The following is a 17,868-nucleotide window of genomic DNA, read 5'->3' on the forward strand; positions in this document are numbered from 1 at the left end:
CTTGGCAAACCATCTCTGGGTTGAGTTTCAGGAAGTTGCCTCTGGGGATGTGGACAAGGCTATGCGAGCTGTGAGTACCTCCACTTGTGTACTGGACCCGTGTCCCTCCTGGCTGGTTGCCAACAGCAGTGAGGTGACACGAGGCTGGATCCAAGCAGTTGTTGTGGCATCTCTTCGGGAGGGGCACTTCCCCACCGAGCTTAAGGCAGCGGTGGTGAGACCCCTTCTAAAGAAACCGTCTTTGGATCCAGCTGTTCTTAACAACTACCGTCCAGTCTCCAACCTTCCCTATGTGGGGAAGGTTGTTGAGAAAGTGGTGGCCCTCCAGCATCAGCGTACCTTGGAGGAAGCAAACTATCTGGACCCCTTCCAGTCCGGCTTCGGACCAGGTTACAGCACAGAAACCGCTTTGGTCGCATTGACTGATGATCTCTGGAGAGCTAGGGATGGAGGCTTTGCGTCCATCCTGGTTCTCCTTGACCTCTCAGCGGCTTTCGATACCATCGACCATGGTATCCTTCTGCGACGACTGCGGGAGGTGGGAGTGGGCGGCACTGTCTTGCAGTGGTTCTCCTCCTACCTCTCGGACAGGTCGCAGTCGGTGTTGGTGGGTGGGCAGAGATCGTCCCCGAGGCCCCTAACATATGGGGTGCCACAGGGGTCGGTCTTGTCCCCCCTCCTATTTAACATATACATGAAACCGCTGGGCGAGATCATCCGGAGGCACGGGATAAAGTATCACCAATATGCGGACGATACACAATTGTATCTGTCCGCCCCGTGCCAACTCAATGAAGTGGTGGACGTGATGAACCAGGGTCTGGAAGCTGTTAAAGACTGGATGAGAGCAAACAAACTGGTGCTCAACCCAGACAAGACCGAGTGGCTGTTGTGTTTTCCTCCCAATAATTTGACCACCGTACCATCAATCAGGCTGGGGGGACAAAACTTATACCCCTCAGATAGGGTCCGCAACTTGGGAGTCCTCCTGGATTCACAGCTGAGTTTTGATCACCATCTATCGGCTGTGACCAGGGGGGCATTTGCCCAGGTTCGCCTGGTGCGCCAGTTGCGGCCCTACCTGAATCGGGAGGCTCTCACGACAGTCACTCGAGCCCTTGTGATCTCTAAGCTGGAATACTGCAATGTGCTCTACATGGGGCTGCCCTTGAAGAGCACCCGGAGACTTCAGCTAGTCCAGAACGCGGCCGCGCGAGTGATCATGGGCGCACCTCGGTTCGCCCACATAACACCTATCCTCCGCGAGCTGCGCTGGCTGACAGTGGATCTCCGGGTGCAATTCAAGGTCTTACTTACCACCCATAAAGCGCTCCATGGTAGTGGATCTGACTATCTGAGAGACCGCCTCCTGCCAATAACCTCCCTGCGTCCCATCAGATCGCATAGAGCGGGCCTCCTCCGTATTCCATCCGCCAGTCAGTGCCGACTGGCGACTACCCGGAGGAGAGCCTTCTCAGTTGCTGCTCCGACGCTATGGAACAATCTCCCCGTGGAGATTCGTACCCTGACCACAGTCCAGGCCTTCCGCACAGCCCTTAAGATCTGGCTAGCCCGTCAGGCCTGGGGATAAATTCTCTTGCCCCTCCCGAATGCTGAGTGAATGTTGTGTTTTAGTATTTTTTAGTTATTTCACATTTTTTTTCCTGTATTTTGTCTTTCACTCCCCTTCCCTTACTATTGTAAGCCGCCCTGAGTCCCCTCAGGGAAAAGGGCGGCCTATAAATGCTAAATAAAATCTAAAAAAAAAAATCTAAAATATCTCTACATTGAACTCAGCTTCTTACTGTTACCCAAATTTTAAACAATTTAAATTATTACTGATACTAAGCATAAGCTATCTGGAGTTTCTTAGTCCCATATTTACTTTTTATGTAATCAATCCATTTTTTCCAGTCTCGTTTATATCTCTCGTTTGAATGTTCTTTGAGATATGCTGAGATTTTGGCCATTTCGGCTAAGTTCATAACTTTCAAAGTCCATTCTTGAATTGTAGGTAAATCTTTCTTCTTCCAATACTGCGCCACCAAGAGTCTTGCTGCCGTTATTAAATACAGAACCAAATTAGTCTCTGCTGCTGTAAAATCAATACATATACCCAGTAAAAACAACTGGGGGGTAAATTTTATCCTTCTTTTAAAGATGTTTTGCAGGATCCACCATATTTTTATTCAAAATGCCTTGACATTACGACATGTCCACCATATATGAAAATATGTAGCATCACAAGAACCACATCTCCAACATTTAGGTTGAACATTTGGATACATAGAGGCAAGCTTTTTAGGATCTAGGTGCCATCTATAAAACATCTTATAAAAATTTTCTCTCAAGTTTTGTGCTTGTGTAAATTTCACATTTCTTACCCAGATTCTTTCCCATGTTTCAAGCAATATTGGTTCCTCGATATTCTGAGCCCATTTTATCATACAATCCTTAATCAGTTCCGTTTCAGAATCCATCTGTACTAATACATTATATATCCTCTTTATATGCATTGAGCTTTGATCTCTTATTTGTTTAAACAAATTATCCTCAACTTTTACAAAGCCAATTTTTTGATCTGTTTTCCACCTAGCCTGTAGTTGACCATACTGAAACCACGTTTGAACTACCTTCTCTTCTTTAAGTACCTCTAAAGATTTTAGTTCCATCACCCCTCTTTCTGAGATAAGAAGTTGTCTATAGGTGGTTCTATCGTGTTTTTGTTCTACATTCATATTTTCAATTGCATGTCTAGGAATTGCCCACATGGGCACTTTATCATTTAATTTATGTTGATATTTTTTCCAAACCCGCAATAAAGCATTTCTTAAGATGTGATTTTTAAATTTCTTATCCGTTTTTTTGTTAAATAACAGGTAAGCATGCCAACCATATAACAAGTCATATCCCTCGATATTCAAAATTCTATCATTAGTTAGATGAATCCAATCACTAATTGCAGATAATGCCACTGCGTCATAGTATAATTTTAAGTTAGGTAATTTCAATCCTCCTCTTTCACGTGCATCTTGCATTATTTTCATCTTTACCCTCGGCTTCTTTCCTGCCCACACAAATTTGTTGATACCCTTCTGCCATTCTAAAAGATTCGCATCTCTTTTAAGTATTGGTAACATTTGAAAAAGAAATAAAAATTTTGGTAAAATGTTCATTTTTACTGCCGCTATTCTACCCAGCAAGGACAAATGCAGTTTTTCCCACCTTTTCAACTCCAACTGTGTACTATGCCAAAGTGATTCATAATTATACTTGTATAATTTCCCATTTGAGATTAAAATATTAACTCCAAGATATTTAACTTTTTTAACTACCTCACATCTTAGCATCGCCCCCAGTTCTTCCTTCTGTTTGATAGTCATATTTATAGCTATTATTTTGGTTTTTCCTAGATTTATTTTAAATCCCGAGACTTGACTATATTGATTGATCGTATTCAATAATACCCTACTAGTTTCCTGCGGTTGTTCCAATATTATAACCAGATCATCCGCAAATGCACGGACTCTATATTCTTGCTGTCTAATTTTAATCCCTTTTAGACCGCCCAGGCCCCGTATCTTATTCAACAGTATTTCCAAAGTTATAATAAACAATAATGGGGACAGAGGACAGCCCTGTCTTGTACCTTTTTCAATTTGAAAGGAGTCTGTCAGACTTCCATTGACAATGATCTGGGCTGTTTGCTGCTGATATATTGCACCAATTGACCGTAAAAAGCCATCTCCTATCTGCATTTTTTGCAATGTCTTCAGCAGGAATTGCCAATTAACTCGATCAAAGGCTTTCTCCGCATCCAAAAATATGAATGCGGCCGGGATTTGATTGTTCTTTCCCAGGTATTCTAAAGCGTTGATAATTAATCTAACGTTGTCCTTCATCTGTCTGCCCTGTATAAAACCAGTTTGATCGGTATGTATCAGTTGTTGAATTACCCCCATTAGCCTATTTGCTAATATTTTAGTAAAAATTTTATAATCTACATTGAGTAATGAAATAGGTCTGTAATTTTTTGGTTGGGTAAGGTCTTGGTCTTCTTTGGGTATCAACGATATGAACGCAGTCTTCCACGAAGGAGGCACTTTCCCTCCCGATTGAATTTTATTGAATAGTTCTCTGAGGGGTTCTACCATTTCTAACTGTAGATTTTTATAATAAACAGCTGTTAAACCATCTGTGCCTGGTGCTTTCCCTAACTTTAATTGTTTAATTGCCTGCAAAATTTCCCCAGAGGTTATAGGTTGATTCAGCTTATGCCTATGTTCTTCTCTAACTAGGGGGATTTTCTCTTTATCTAGGTATTTGTCTATATCTCCGTCCTTAATTTTATCCCCTTTATACAACTCTGTAAAAAATTCCCAAAATACCTTTTGAATCTCTTCCTGTTGAAACACTTCCTTCCCTCTGTAACACAATTTGGATACATTTCGAGCTTTCCTTTTTTTTCTAATCTGATAAGCCAACCACCTACCGGGTTTATTTGCATTGCAGAAAGTATTATGTTTAGCATATAATAAACTAGTAGCTACCTGGTCGGAGATCAGCATATCAAACTGAGATTTTAATATAGCAATTGTTTCCCTAATCTTTGTATCTCCTGGATTCAATGTTAATTCTGACTCTTTCCCTTTAATTTCCTCTTCCAATTCTTTTCGTTTTTGCCCTTGTTTGTCTCTATGTATTTTGTTTATATTCATTAATACTCCTCTCATATACGCTTTGCTTGCATCCCATACATATTCCAAAGATGTACCCTTGTTCATATTGAGAACAAAATATTCCGATAGCAATTTTTTACAATCATTAACATACTTTTCATATCTAAATAAGTTTTCATTCAACCTCCAGGACCTTCTTGCCTGGGCTACCCTTCCCAATTCCATCCAGACTGGATTATGATCTGAAAGAACTCTCGCCATAATCTTTGTCTTCTTCACCCTACAAAGTAAATCATTTGTAATTAGTATAAAATCAATCCTTGAAAGAGATTGATGTCTATTGGAAAAAAAGGTAAAGTCATATTCTTCTGCATGCCTCTCGCGCCAAGCGTCTCGCAATTCAAAGTCGTCCAGCATGTCAAAAAAGGGTTTGGGTAACTTAGCTCGAAATTTGGTGTTCGGGCGAACTGTCTTCTTATCTCTTTTGGTGTCAGTCACGCCATTCCAGTCACCCAATAATATACAAGACTCAAAGTCCCACTGTACTAATTTAGCATGGAGATTTCTATAAAATCCATCTTGTTGTTGATTAGGAGCATAAATTCCCAAAAGTAACGTCTTTTTCCCTTCTAAGATTAAATCTAATGCAATATATCTTCCAAAGGGATCTGCTTCAATTAGCTCAGCTTTAATGTCTTTTCTTAAATATACTACTATGCCATTTTTCTTTTCCATGGCTGAGGTCGCAAAATGTTGGCCCAGTTTGGGGTTAAACAAATATTTTTGATCGGTTGATTTGATATGAGTTTCTTGCAAGCAAATTATGTCATTCTTAAACTGTTTGAGATAATGAAATATTTTCTTTCTTTTCTGTGGAGAGTTCAGTCCGTTAACATTCCATGTCAAAATCTTAGTTGTAATTTTTGGTTGCCTGAAGCTTTTTTAGAGCCTCCCGCAAGGCCTGTCTCACCTTTGGTTTGGCTCCTCCCACAGCTTCTGAGCTTGTTGCAGTAGCTCCTTGATCAGTGGCCAACGATTGTTGAGATTGTTGCATAGTAGCTTGTTTATCCGTTTGTCTGGTGGTCTTACGGTTGGATCTTTTTTCCTTGACTCCTTGCCCTTCCGGAAGAGGGAGATGATACATTTTATCTGATGGTTGTGTGGTTTGCTGTTTATCTTGTTCGTCTCGTGGTTTTTCACCATATCCCGAAGGTTCAGGGTATCCCATCTTCAGAATCTTATGATAGAAATCACGAGCCTTCCATACAGAGCTGAGACGATATCTTTGTTTGTCCATTGTAACTATAATACCGAATGGGGCATCCCATCTGTACTGTATCTGACGCTTTCTGAGCTCTTCCACCAGAAAAGCATAATCTCTTCTGGCTCTTAGCATCTGAGGTGGTATTTCTTTCAAAACAATCAGGTCCTGTCCACCAATTTGAAGCTTAGTATTGTAAGACTCTTGTAGTATCATATTTCTAGATTCTCTTGTAACAAAGTATATTACCACGTTTCGGGGAAGTTGCCTTTGTTTTGCCGCCCATGAGTTAACACGAAAAATCCTGTCAATCTGCCAATCAAAATTGGATCCCGGTTTTCCCACCAGACGGTCAAAAGCTTCAGAAAACATTTGCTTTAAGTTCTCCTGCTTTTCTTCACGCAGCCCCCTCACTCTTAATGCAAGCTCCATCTGCTTATACTGTATCATAATAATTTGTTTTTCAGCATTATCAATTTTTTGTTCCACCACTTCAGTTTTGGATATCAGGTTAGTTTTAGCTTCATTGAGAGTTTCTAAATTATCTTCCATTCCAGAAATATATTCTGTTATCACATTTACAATTCCCATCATATTATCATTCATTTTAGTGACCCTGGTATCGAATTTGTCATATAGAACTTCCATCTCATTCCTTATTTCATCTTTGAAATCTTTAAGCATTTCTAGATTCTGTTCTCTGAATTCTTTAAACATTTCTAAGTTCTGTTCTCTGGATTCTTTGAACATTTCCAGAAAAAATTCTTTTGTTAGTACATCTCCACTAGGGGGCATAGATGGTGGGGGCTGCAACTTTGTACCAGGTATGGGAGACGTTTTCGGAGGTAATTTGACAGAGGTTGATTTGGATGCCATTATATTTTGGTTTTAATTATTTATTCTAAATTACTAATCCACTGTGCTATGTGGAGAAAAAGAAATTCCTCCCCCCCCTTTTTTTCCTTCTTTTTTTTTTCCAAGGGGTTTTACGGAGGATTTCAAAAGAGAAAGTCCGTTTGGAATGTTTGGAATGTCTCTGTATCAACAACAAAGAGTCTTGAAAGCTTTAAGGGAGTAGCTCTAATTAAATTATAAGAGATTGTTTCTTTGATTCTGTAGCAGGAAGCCGGAGATAACAAATGCAGAAGCTGTAAACGCCATTTTGAAGACAATTAAACAAAAGAGGTTTTTATAACATTGAAGCTGGTATTTCAGATAGAGAAAGGTTTTAAAGTTCACAAGTTTGGTCTTTGCTCGTATTGATTTTTAATAGTCTCTTTTCTAAAGATTGTCCTAAGGGGGAGGGGTCCTGTCTAGTGCTGTGAATAACAGCTGCGAAGTTCAGGTCGGAGTTGAATGACTCAGCTTTGGGTTGATCCTCCCCCTCCGTCCACAGCTCACAAAGAAACAAACTGTGAACTTCAAAGAAGATTCTTACCAGCTGAGATTCCTCACTGCTTTTTTCTTGTCTGAAAAAAGAGTTATCTTCTTGATATTGAGTAGATAACGAGCCTGAATTCTGGGGGCAGCTCTGTTAAGCTGCCGACGGCGACAGGCCACTCCCCGGAAGTCTCTTTAGTTTAGAAACTAAAGAGTTTTGAAACAAGTATATATAGTTAGCTATTGCTTTGTATACATTTCAATAAAAGCCATGGTAACTGGAGATTTCTGGGATTTAAAGTCCACACACCTTAAAGTTGCCATGATTGAGAAACACTTCTAATGTAATAATATGAGCAAGAAACGTGAGGTCTTGTATTGCTCTGCATCTGTGTACATTGGTTTAATCTGCCTTTTAAAAGAAGCGTAAAGATGCATCCAGACTTCCAGTAACTGTAAATTATTTCTTGAAATTTTGAACATGGTTTAATGAAAAAAAAATCATATGGACAAATTCAAATTAAGCATTCTCTTGCCTTTTTTCTCTCTCTCCACCCCCTTTCCCTTTCCCTCTTCATCTTCTTACTACCTGTTCAATTATTTTGCTAGGGTTCATGTGTTAAAAAATGGGTACATCCTTTACATTGCCTGCCTTCTCATATAACATAATGTTTCTTTACAATTCTTTGATCCTTGCCCTTTCTGAATTGATGTTTTATTTGGCACAGGAAATATTGATATGATATAGATGGATTCCATAATAATTGCAGGTAATACTGGAGGAAGCAAATAATTACCGGAGGAAGTTAACTGACTTCCCAAGCCTTTGTGAATTACAGGATAAGCAACATGGAACAGTGCTTCGATCACTAGAATGGTCTGCTGCTAGGCAATTAAGTTTAACTTGGTGCATAAAAGAATAAAAAGTATTGCCTCTCACTTTTGCAGATCTTACTTACAGAAGAGTTTGTGGAAAGAATGCTGGAAGAACTAGACGATCTGAGTTCTCCAGAAGAAGTAAGTTTACTTAATCTTAATACCTACAGAGACATTCTCTACACAGGTAGTCTTTGACTTACAGCAGTTCATTTACTGACCGAAGTTACAATGGCACTGAAAAAAGTGACTATTCGCCATTTTTCACATGACCTTTGCAGCACCCCCATGATCACATGATCAAAATTCAGATGCTTGGCAATCGACTCATATTTATGACAGTTGCAGTGTCACCTTTTTGCCATCTTCTGACAAGCAAAGTCAATGGGAAAGCCAGATTCACTTAACAACCATGTTACTAACTTAACAGCTGCAGTGATTCCCTGAACAACTGTGGCAAGAAAGGTCATAAATGGGGAAAAACTCACATAATATCTTAACAATATAAATTTTGGGCTCAATTGTGATTAAGGACTACCTCGGTAGGAACCTTATGCTAAATTGACATTTTTCCATGTACTTTTTTTTGCCATGTATCCTCCTTTCCCTAAGACATTTCCTTTTTTTTAATGGTAATTTGTAAATCTTTAAATGTATTATTTCAATTCAGATTTCATTGCAATAATATTTATTTACTATGATTAAAAATTATGAATGTTCTGTCACTTAGAAAACTTGGAAGTGCTGAAATTGAGATATCATGTTTTCCCCAAAAGATGCAGTACTTTGTTCAGAGGAAAGTGCATCAACCCTTTTTATATTTTTGTTGTACGTGCTATTAGATTAATTGACCTTTAACTTAACAGATTTTCCCCGTGGAACCATTTTAACTACAGTATCTTTTCATGAACTATCAATCATCATACAACTCCCATCTCAAGTTTTTTTTAAAGTAAAAGCAGTACAGACATCATAGGTGTCTTGTAGTATACACTTACTATAATGGGATTGGAGAGGGAAAGTATTTTTCTGTGATCTCTTGCACAAATGTTTTCTTTGCCATCTCACTTGTTACCTACTCACTGTTTAGTTCCTTGGAATTCTGTATCTTCCAAATGTGCATAATGTTTGTTAAAATAGCAGGATCATGAAATCTTCTTATAAGTTCTTTATTGTCCAAGTGTGACTGGACACACAAGGAATTTGTCTCCAGTGCATAAGTTGTCAGTGTACATAAAAACAACAAAGTGATAAGTTATAGATCATATATAGTACCTGGTTTAAAAATCCTTATTTGCTTGTTAATCTAATACCTTTTCATTTGCTCCTGTATTATATAATGATATAAAATATCTTGAAAATTTGAAAAAATACATTTTTCTCACATGAAGTATTGTTTATGCAATTTTGGTTTTCTGAATATTCACTTCTGTTACTATTAATAGCTTCTGTTTCTTCTATTCTTTATTTTGTTATTTTCATGGTCTTCTAAAAGCTGAGACTTTTTTTGTATTGAAAGAAGCCTCTTTTTCACATTGATCTATTTCTTCATTTATTATCTATTTCCATAGGTAAACACCAGTTTCTTTCAATTAACTGTTTTATGCATAACTTCAGAAGATACCGCTTTTTTATAATTATGCAGAGAAATTGTACAATCTTCAAACTATGTTTTTCTTCCCAGTCCTTCAAATTGTATTTTTATTCACCCTGGATTCTAGCAATTTCTATAAGTACTAACTGATTTCTTTTTTTTTAGTTCAAGCTTCCAAAGGAATATAGTTGGCCTGAAAAGAAATTAAAAGTCTCCATCTTACCTGATGCTGTATTTGACAACCTACTCCATTAAAGACAGCTGACGCCCACAAGCAGCAGCTCACTGTTTATTGCCCAAGGACTAATGGGAGCATTGAGTAGAATAAAAGGTGGTTCTGACAATGTTGCTGCATAACTGCAGCAGAAGAGAAGTTGCTCAACCACTGTTCAGCCAGAAATGTTCATGGTTTTTCTGGGTTTTTTCCTTTTTCATCATGGCTGAACTCTGAGTATCTGCATATGAAAGAGTACAAGAGTTAGACAGAGGAAGAAGTATTCCATTATGAGTAGCAGCTGTAATACATCTTCCACTATTTTAACTGGCTCTAAAACTGCCTGTTGCCATCTTAGTTCAGGGTTTATATTCCTCATCTGCATTTATTGTACATATTTTTCACCTGTAAGCACATAATTATTAATTTGATGTTTTCCATAATGCCAAACTACTTTTGTTAGCCAGGCTTCTCCTTGGCAGAATTATTCCTTTAATACAAGTTCCAGAAACAAAGTGGGATTCCCTACATGTATTGAGAGTAAATAGAGTAAAAATTACTCTACTATCTTGGCCCCAAGCATTTCTTATGGTTAAGGTGCAGTGAAATTGGGCAGGTGGGTTTGGTCTCTTAGCTCAGATTAATTGAGTGTAGCTGAATTTTAGAACCCAACATTTTTGCCCTATAATAAAAAGAGCCTTTCATTTGCTAACAGATTAACAGATTTAGAAAGAAACCTAGCTGTAATTCAGCTGGACTTATTTCTAAATAAATGTATGTTAAATTATAAGTTTTTATATATTACTTTAAGAATGTTTGGAGACAATAAGCCCCCCCCAACCTTTTTCAGACACTTTAATCGATAAGATAGCCCTAAATTATTGGATTATAAAGCATATTAAATAATCACTCTTATTTCATTTACTGATGATCAAGCAAGAAATATGAGTGATTAATTTTATATGCTTTTCTCATTGTATTCACTGAGCTATAAAATGAGTTAATGGCTTGTCTTATTTGTATTAGCACTGTTAGCACTTCTGTTTTTATGAAAATTCCTGATGCTGCACTGTTTCTGAAAAATTTCCACCAACTCTCTTTGTTTCAGGTCCTAGAGGTGCCAAGATATCTTATATCAGCTTTGGAACAAAGCAGTTTATAAAACATTTAAGTTTTATTAAAACCATCTTCTCACTTTTTATTAATGTAATAGAAAGCCTTGAATTTGCTCTGATGAGTATTGATTGAATTGGGCTTCTCCAGAAATTGTAATTCATATAGAAGTCTAAATTGTTCCCTAACCCTTGGGCGCAACACACCACCGGCCCATGGCCTATTCTGAATTGAGCTATGCAAGCAGCTGGATGGAGTATGTGTGTGTATGCGCAACAACTTGCGTGAATAGCAGGCTGGCAGGCATTTACCCACATGTGCACCAGCCCGCTGCTCACACAAGTCAAGCTGCGCGCTGGCCCACCACTTATGCAAAGCCTATGTGCACATGCCAGGTCGCCCCAAGCCAGACTAGCAAGCCACAAAGGTTGAGGACTGCTGTTTTACAATCTACAAATTTTCAGTGGTCTCCATCTGCAATTCAAAGGCTAGGTTAGAATCACATTGGACAAAAAAGGAGAAACTTTTTTACGCAATGACATTTTGGGAAAAGAGAGAAAAATATACATTAAACATGAGCTAGGTTTTATGCATTGTGAAATACTGCATTGTCAGTACACTTTTTGGATACTATGATGTACTAACCTGTTCTGATATTAGAGAAGATAAAGTAAGAAGGCTTTGGAATCTGTAACATAAGTGAGAGTCTTTTGGAGAGCCTAGTTCATACTTCATTTTGAGTAGATATTGAAATAAAATTAACAATGTTAAATTAATAATAGAAGATTGCAAAGATGTTCAGAGTTAACTGTAAAATTCTCTGGAGAAAATGCACATGGGCGATGTTCACATATACTGTGCAGCCAAGATCACTAACCATTATTTGTTGAACAAGCCAGAGTCAATTGTCTGGGAAAGCAGAGTGACTGTGACTGATCAAGTTCTTATTTTCCCTCTATTTCTTCTATCAATCAGGTGATATTTCATAATATCCTTAGCAAAAGTTAAAGAACAAGGTTGTTTGTTTGTTTGCAGGAAGATTTGCTCTATAATTTGCTCTCTAATTAAGCAAGTTGTAGCCCCAGGGCCAAGTGTGGTGCCCAGATCTTTTGATAGCCCTCAGATCTTCATCCAGCTACACTGCAAATATTGGCAGTACAAATGATGAAAATTGCTAGCATCGTTTTCCATAATTTTATGACAAAATATTCATTAAAATTAGCATATGATCTGTAACACACAATACATTTTTTTAAAAAAAATCTGCAAAATCCTGAAAATTCTACTTCTGTTCATTTATCTGGGAGCCCCATCCACTCCAAGAAATAGGTATAACTTCCATCCTCAAAAAGGATTGTCTTGGGGATTTGGGGATTATTGTTATTTTGGCTGTGTAAGGTTGATGGAATTGGCTTTATTTTTTTGTTGTTGGTTTTGTTAGATGTACACTATATTAGGTTTTTAAAAAATAATTTGTAGAGTTTAGAGAGCAATCGTGTTATGTGTAGGTTTGGTTTTGCCTGTGTTTGTTGTCTGAGTATGGTTAGTTTTATTTCTGTGAAATGGGTATTTTGTTGAAATGTGTATGCTTTGCTTTGGCATTGGGAAGCAATTCCCTATCCTTTCAGGGAGGAGTTAGGCATAGGGAAAAATAGCCTGAGTGGCAGAAATGCTGAGTAGTTTTTCCCTCAACTATAATTTTATTTTGTTTCTGAAGGAATTGAAGTGGAAAGCTATTCCTTAATTTTTATGCTTCAAACTGTAATTGGATCTTACACCATTGAAATGCTTGTATATGGAAAGAAAAGTGATCCCTGTTGGTAGAAAACAGGTATTCTAGAGAAATGATTAAGCTAGAGAGAGCCTTTCCTACAAGATCTAATATATTATATATAAATATTATGTGTGTGTGCCGCACACACATGTTTTAATTTTAAAAGGACCAGCTGACCTGGAGAAATGTTCCAACTAATTCAGTATCTTGTTTTTTCACAGTTGTCTTTGAGAATCTCATAGGTCAAGATATAGCAATAGCATCCTCTTCACTTCTCAGGACCTAATACTAAGACACATAGCTAAGATGATAAATAATTGTTTTGATTGTTGTCATGCTGTCGTGGGCTCTCGGGAATTCTTTCCTTCATATAAATTAGTTTATGTATAGAGTTTATTTGGAAATATATTCATTACTGTAATGGGGAAGTGTTAGTCACAACTGTCTCATTGATTTCTCTCTCTATAGTTAGGTAACCCTCAGTTTGTTTTCTTTAAAGATGAATAAAAGGAGGCAGAATCAGTATACTGTGAAATGCTAAACTGGAATTTTAAAACCATTGTGAATTTCTCATGAAGGATCTACAATTTATAGTTAAATAGTGTCTCTCATAGGATTTTCTGCAAGATCCTAGTGTTTCCTGCATGAGTATTCATTTTGGAGGGCAGAACTGACCCAAAGTATATTTTTAAATGACTTGTCTTGTTGGATTTCCAGAGAGTGCATTCAGGTTTTTTTTTTATCTACTTGAATGCAAGCACAAGTTACTGGCTTGGCAAATCAAAGGTATGGTGCTTTTATGTATTTTTGTTTAATCAATTACAATTTATGACTGTTCTAGTCAGATCCCTAAGGGGCATAATAGAACAGAGTTTGGTCTCTCCTCCAACTCTTCATGGGCAGATACTCACACTGTGGCTAGTTATGCTGACTTTTTTCCCCCCTCAACATAAGGTAAGAAGAGTTTGCTTTGCACTCTTGTTCTTTGCTTGCTAGTTCCTGAAGTGTTTTACCGGAAATAGAAGCTTTGGCTGCTCTTCAGTTGGTTTGCACCTGCTACTTAATCCCTTCAGCACCTGGAGCAGTAAATACCCTTCCTGGCTTGCCACAACAATTATTAACTTTTAGTGCAGCTGTTGCACTAGTCATATGCCAGGATAATGCTAACACAGCCACCAGACCATTCCAGAGTGTTTAACTATCTAACTATGAAAAAAAAATTCTGTAAGTTAGTTATCATACAAGCTATGAATATAATAGAGATTTGAAGCTATTGCACATGTTGTACGTTCTGGCCTATCGCCTGTTTTGCTCAGAAGCTGAATCCCACAAAAGCACTAAAGATTTTTGTAACACAAAAAAGGAAAAGGTTCAAAATATAAACAGATTGTATTTTGAAATAGATCATTTAAATATACAGTCCTATCACAGACAACATTTTAAACACATTTAAAATCGAGGATAAGCTATTTGAAATATGGTAGAAGAGCAAAAAAGGAAGAAAGTCATTGTTCATTGCAGAATTAAAAAAGAGAAGCTGGTCTTACCTAAAGAAGACAAAAGATATAAATATTTGCATAGCTATTACATTAAAACCTACATCTGTAGTCTTCATAATATCTCTTTATAGTTTATATAAATGTGTACATCTTGAGTTTCATGTTTCCCTTTTGTCAGATTGTGGTTAGGCAAAAGTAAGATACAAACCTTTGAAGCCTCTGCAGGATATTTTGCATTTCAGTCTGATCATCAGTGCAGAATTAGAAGTGAAAGCGACTTCTATGGCAGATTAAAAAAGGATTGCACTGTCATTCCATTGCATTTTCTTCTTCCAATAGTAGGGACATAATCACCACATGCTTCATATAACCCCTTTTGCATATGATCCCTGTGCATAAGGGAAGTAAGGAATCAGGGAACTATTCTATTTACATAAGCATTGTAATGGCTCGAGACAAAAATAATACCCACGACTACCATTGTTGCAGTTTTTAGGAAAAGAAATAATGCCCTCCATCTTTAGTAGCCCTGTGGCATTTCATTTTCCACTAAACCTGTGTCCTTTTCTGCTAGACATCTTGAATGTCAAAATTAGTACTGTCTGATATAAATTTATAAGGACCCCAGACTGACCCATTCCTTAATTAACTTGTCAATATTAGGTATTATGTTGCATATATATTTTTCCTTTCTCAAATTGCTTAACTATAATATGAGAGCTTTTAAGCTTTCTATTGTTTTTCCCACAACATGTTTGTTATTTTTAGCCAATCAGTTTCCTATATTGCAAATATTTTGAAAGAAATTCTCCTCATTTAAAGAATTACAATATAATGGTAGCGAGTTCCAGACGAAATGAGGGAATCACATGTTTAAACTCTTTCTTCAACTATATTTTCTTTTCAGAAATTGTTTTAAGACTTTGTTGCCAGCTAATTGTTGTGGTAACCTCTGTAGTCCTTATTTTCCTTTTCAGGGCAAAATTACAGCTTTCTTCTGTTAGACTCTTGTGATATAAATCTTCAATGAACAGAAGAAGGGGATTCTGTGATCTGTGTTCAGAGTATATACTGTATTATAATATGAGCACTGTGGTTAATACAGATGGCTGTTGTGGGCCCTCGCTGATAAGAAGATGCAGGAGCACGCAAGTTTGTTGCTGGACCTTTTAATTCTAGTTTAAGATGAACTAACTTTCTTACCAGTTTTATCTTATCTTAGAGAGAGAAAAACCTATTTAAGTAATTTTAAAATGTATGAAAAAGTTCAAAAATTTAACAGTACTTTTATGAACAATGCTGCCCATGACGTAGCTTTTCTGGAGCTGTATTTAATAGTAGCAAAGATCAATGGTGTGTATCTATATATGCGCTTGCGAACATGTATGCAAATACATGCACAGTTTAATCTAGTTTAAGGACATAAAATTGGTATTCAGAGTAGCAGTTCTGAATTCTACTGCAGCTGAAAACAGCACATGAGAGTTAAAAGTTTGAATTGAGGTAGTATCACACACACTTCAAATGAAAAGAAGTAGCTTTCCTTTTTGAATGGTTTTTATCTCAACAGGAACTAGAGTTCTCTATTCAGCAGAGGACTTGCTAACTTTTTTTTTCTTTTTGAAGGGAGAAGAGCTCTTGTGGGGTGTTAGTTTTATATTTCAGATGGCTGTACTGTAGTTCTAGGAAGCTTTAAACAAATTGAAATATACTTTTGGAGAAATTAATCCTTATACTTGTTCAGATGCTAATTCTGACTGCTGAAGCTGTTTTGAAAAGCTTCAGCTGAGATGAACCTTTTTGTAGTTCATCTGTGTGTGTGTGGACACATATGCGTGGGGAGGAGTGTGTGTGTGTGTGTGTGTGTGTGCATTTCTCTACAAATATATCAGAGTTACTGCAGAAACTGACTGAAAACCGTTTTCTTCTCCTGCAGTAATATTTCAATATTTTAGTATACCCTTTTTCTACCAAAAAAAGCAATGAAAAACGAAACTAGCAGTTTTTAAAATATTTTATATTAGTTTGTAATGTATATTCTTACATTATCACAGTGCTGGTATGAACTACCATTTTGTAATATTTTGTGAATCACAAAGCTTTTGTTTCCCTTCTGTGTATTCAAAGTACATTAAACCTGTTTGCATATTGTGTTTGGTGTGTATTTATTGATTTCAGAGCTGCTAAATTAGATTTTATTTTTCACTCATACTTAATTTTCTTTTTCCAACTGTTATCTGCAGGTTGTAACCAGATAATAGGCAATATATAACATGAGGGCCAACCACCAGCATCTCCTTATCTACACCACATCTCCTTTGCAATATATCTGTTGTTGTTCTGCATGGTACAGTCTATTCAGGAGAAACATTTGAGTAAATGTGGGTGTATGCTAATTTTTACAATATTATGTGGAAATCATTAACACAGGTGCAGGAACCTTACTACACCTATAGCAGCTATCTTCAGCCTAGTAACCCCTAAATTTATTCGGACTAAAACTCGTATGCTTTCCAAATTCTGGAAGTAACGGAGTTCTTTTCTAATTTTCTTTTTATATCATCTTTCCTTGGCTACTGAAGGATAGAGTTAAAATGATGACATGATCCTATGTATCATATTGAAGTACCTGGAAAGCACTTTACTATGTTGTCAAAATGGAAGGGGACTCTTTTTTTTTTACAAAGCTGTAACTGAAATGGGGAGACTTCGTCACTTATAAAGCCCTTCATGGTATTGGACCTGGGTACTTGAGAGACTGCCTGCTGCCAATTACCTCCAATAGACCGATTAGATCCCACAGATTAGGCCTCCTCCGAATTCCATCTGCCGACCAATGCCGACTGGCGACTACCCGGAGGAGAGCCTTCTCTGTGGCTGCGCCGACCCTCTGGAACGAGCTCCCCGTGGAGATTCGTACCCTCACCACCCTCCAGGCCTTCCGCAAAGCCCTTAAAACCTGGCTGTTCCGACAGGCCTGGGGCTAAAGAGCTGTTGCCCCCCGCCTCGAATGGTATGACTGTTGTGTGTTTTTAAATTATGTATTGTTATGTTTCGTCTTTTTATTTCCTGTCTGTACCCCCCTTCCCTGATTTGAATTGTGAGCCCCCCTGAGTCCCCTTTGGGGAAAAGGGCGGCATATAAATGTAATAAAATCAAATCAATCAAATCACTTCATAGAGACTAGAAGTGCTCACTGATTTTTGGTTACATCCTATCTCTGTTGTAGAGAAAGCTAACTCCCACTTAATTATTATCTTGAACAAATACAATTTGATAGTTGGTTTGCTTAAGTGTCATTAATTTGGTCTGGATGCTCTATTCTCAGCCTGGATATTCAAGTCTTGCAACAGTGAAAACTAGAGAGAGAAAATACATACAGCCCTTGGGATTTTTTTTTGGGGGGGGGATCAATTTTGTTTCATAGTTTCACCAGTCCATTAGAACATGCATATGACCTAGGATCCAGCCACACTCT

The 17,868-nt window shown here is 37.6% G+C and overlaps 1 protein-coding gene across 2 annotated transcripts in view; it reads left to right on the forward strand.

Annotated features, from left to right (window-relative positions):
• Positions 1-16,543, forward strand: part of SUFU (SUFU negative regulator of hedgehog signaling) — an 87,586-nt gene extending 71,043 nt beyond the window's left edge. For both annotated transcript variants that reach the window (XM_014073177.2, XM_014073176.2), the window contains exons 11-12: positions 8,269-8,337; positions 9,956-16,543. In XM_014073177.2, coding sequence (XP_013928652.1) covers positions 8,269-8,337; positions 9,956-10,045 — 159 coding nt within the window. In that variant the 3' untranslated portion in view covers positions 10,046-16,543. The remainder of the gene's footprint in view (positions 1-8,268; positions 8,338-9,955) is intronic.
• The last annotated feature ends 1,325 nt before the right edge of the window (positions 16,544-17,868 follow it).

The sequence above is a fragment of the Thamnophis sirtalis genome, unplaced genomic scaffold (genome assembly GCF_051295495.1).
Source record: "Thamnophis sirtalis isolate CommonGarterSnake01/CBP01778 unplaced genomic scaffold, rThaSir2_p1.2 scaffold_11, whole genome shotgun sequence".
Lineage (NCBI taxonomy): Eukaryota > Metazoa > Chordata > Lepidosauria > Squamata > Natricidae > Thamnophis > Thamnophis sirtalis.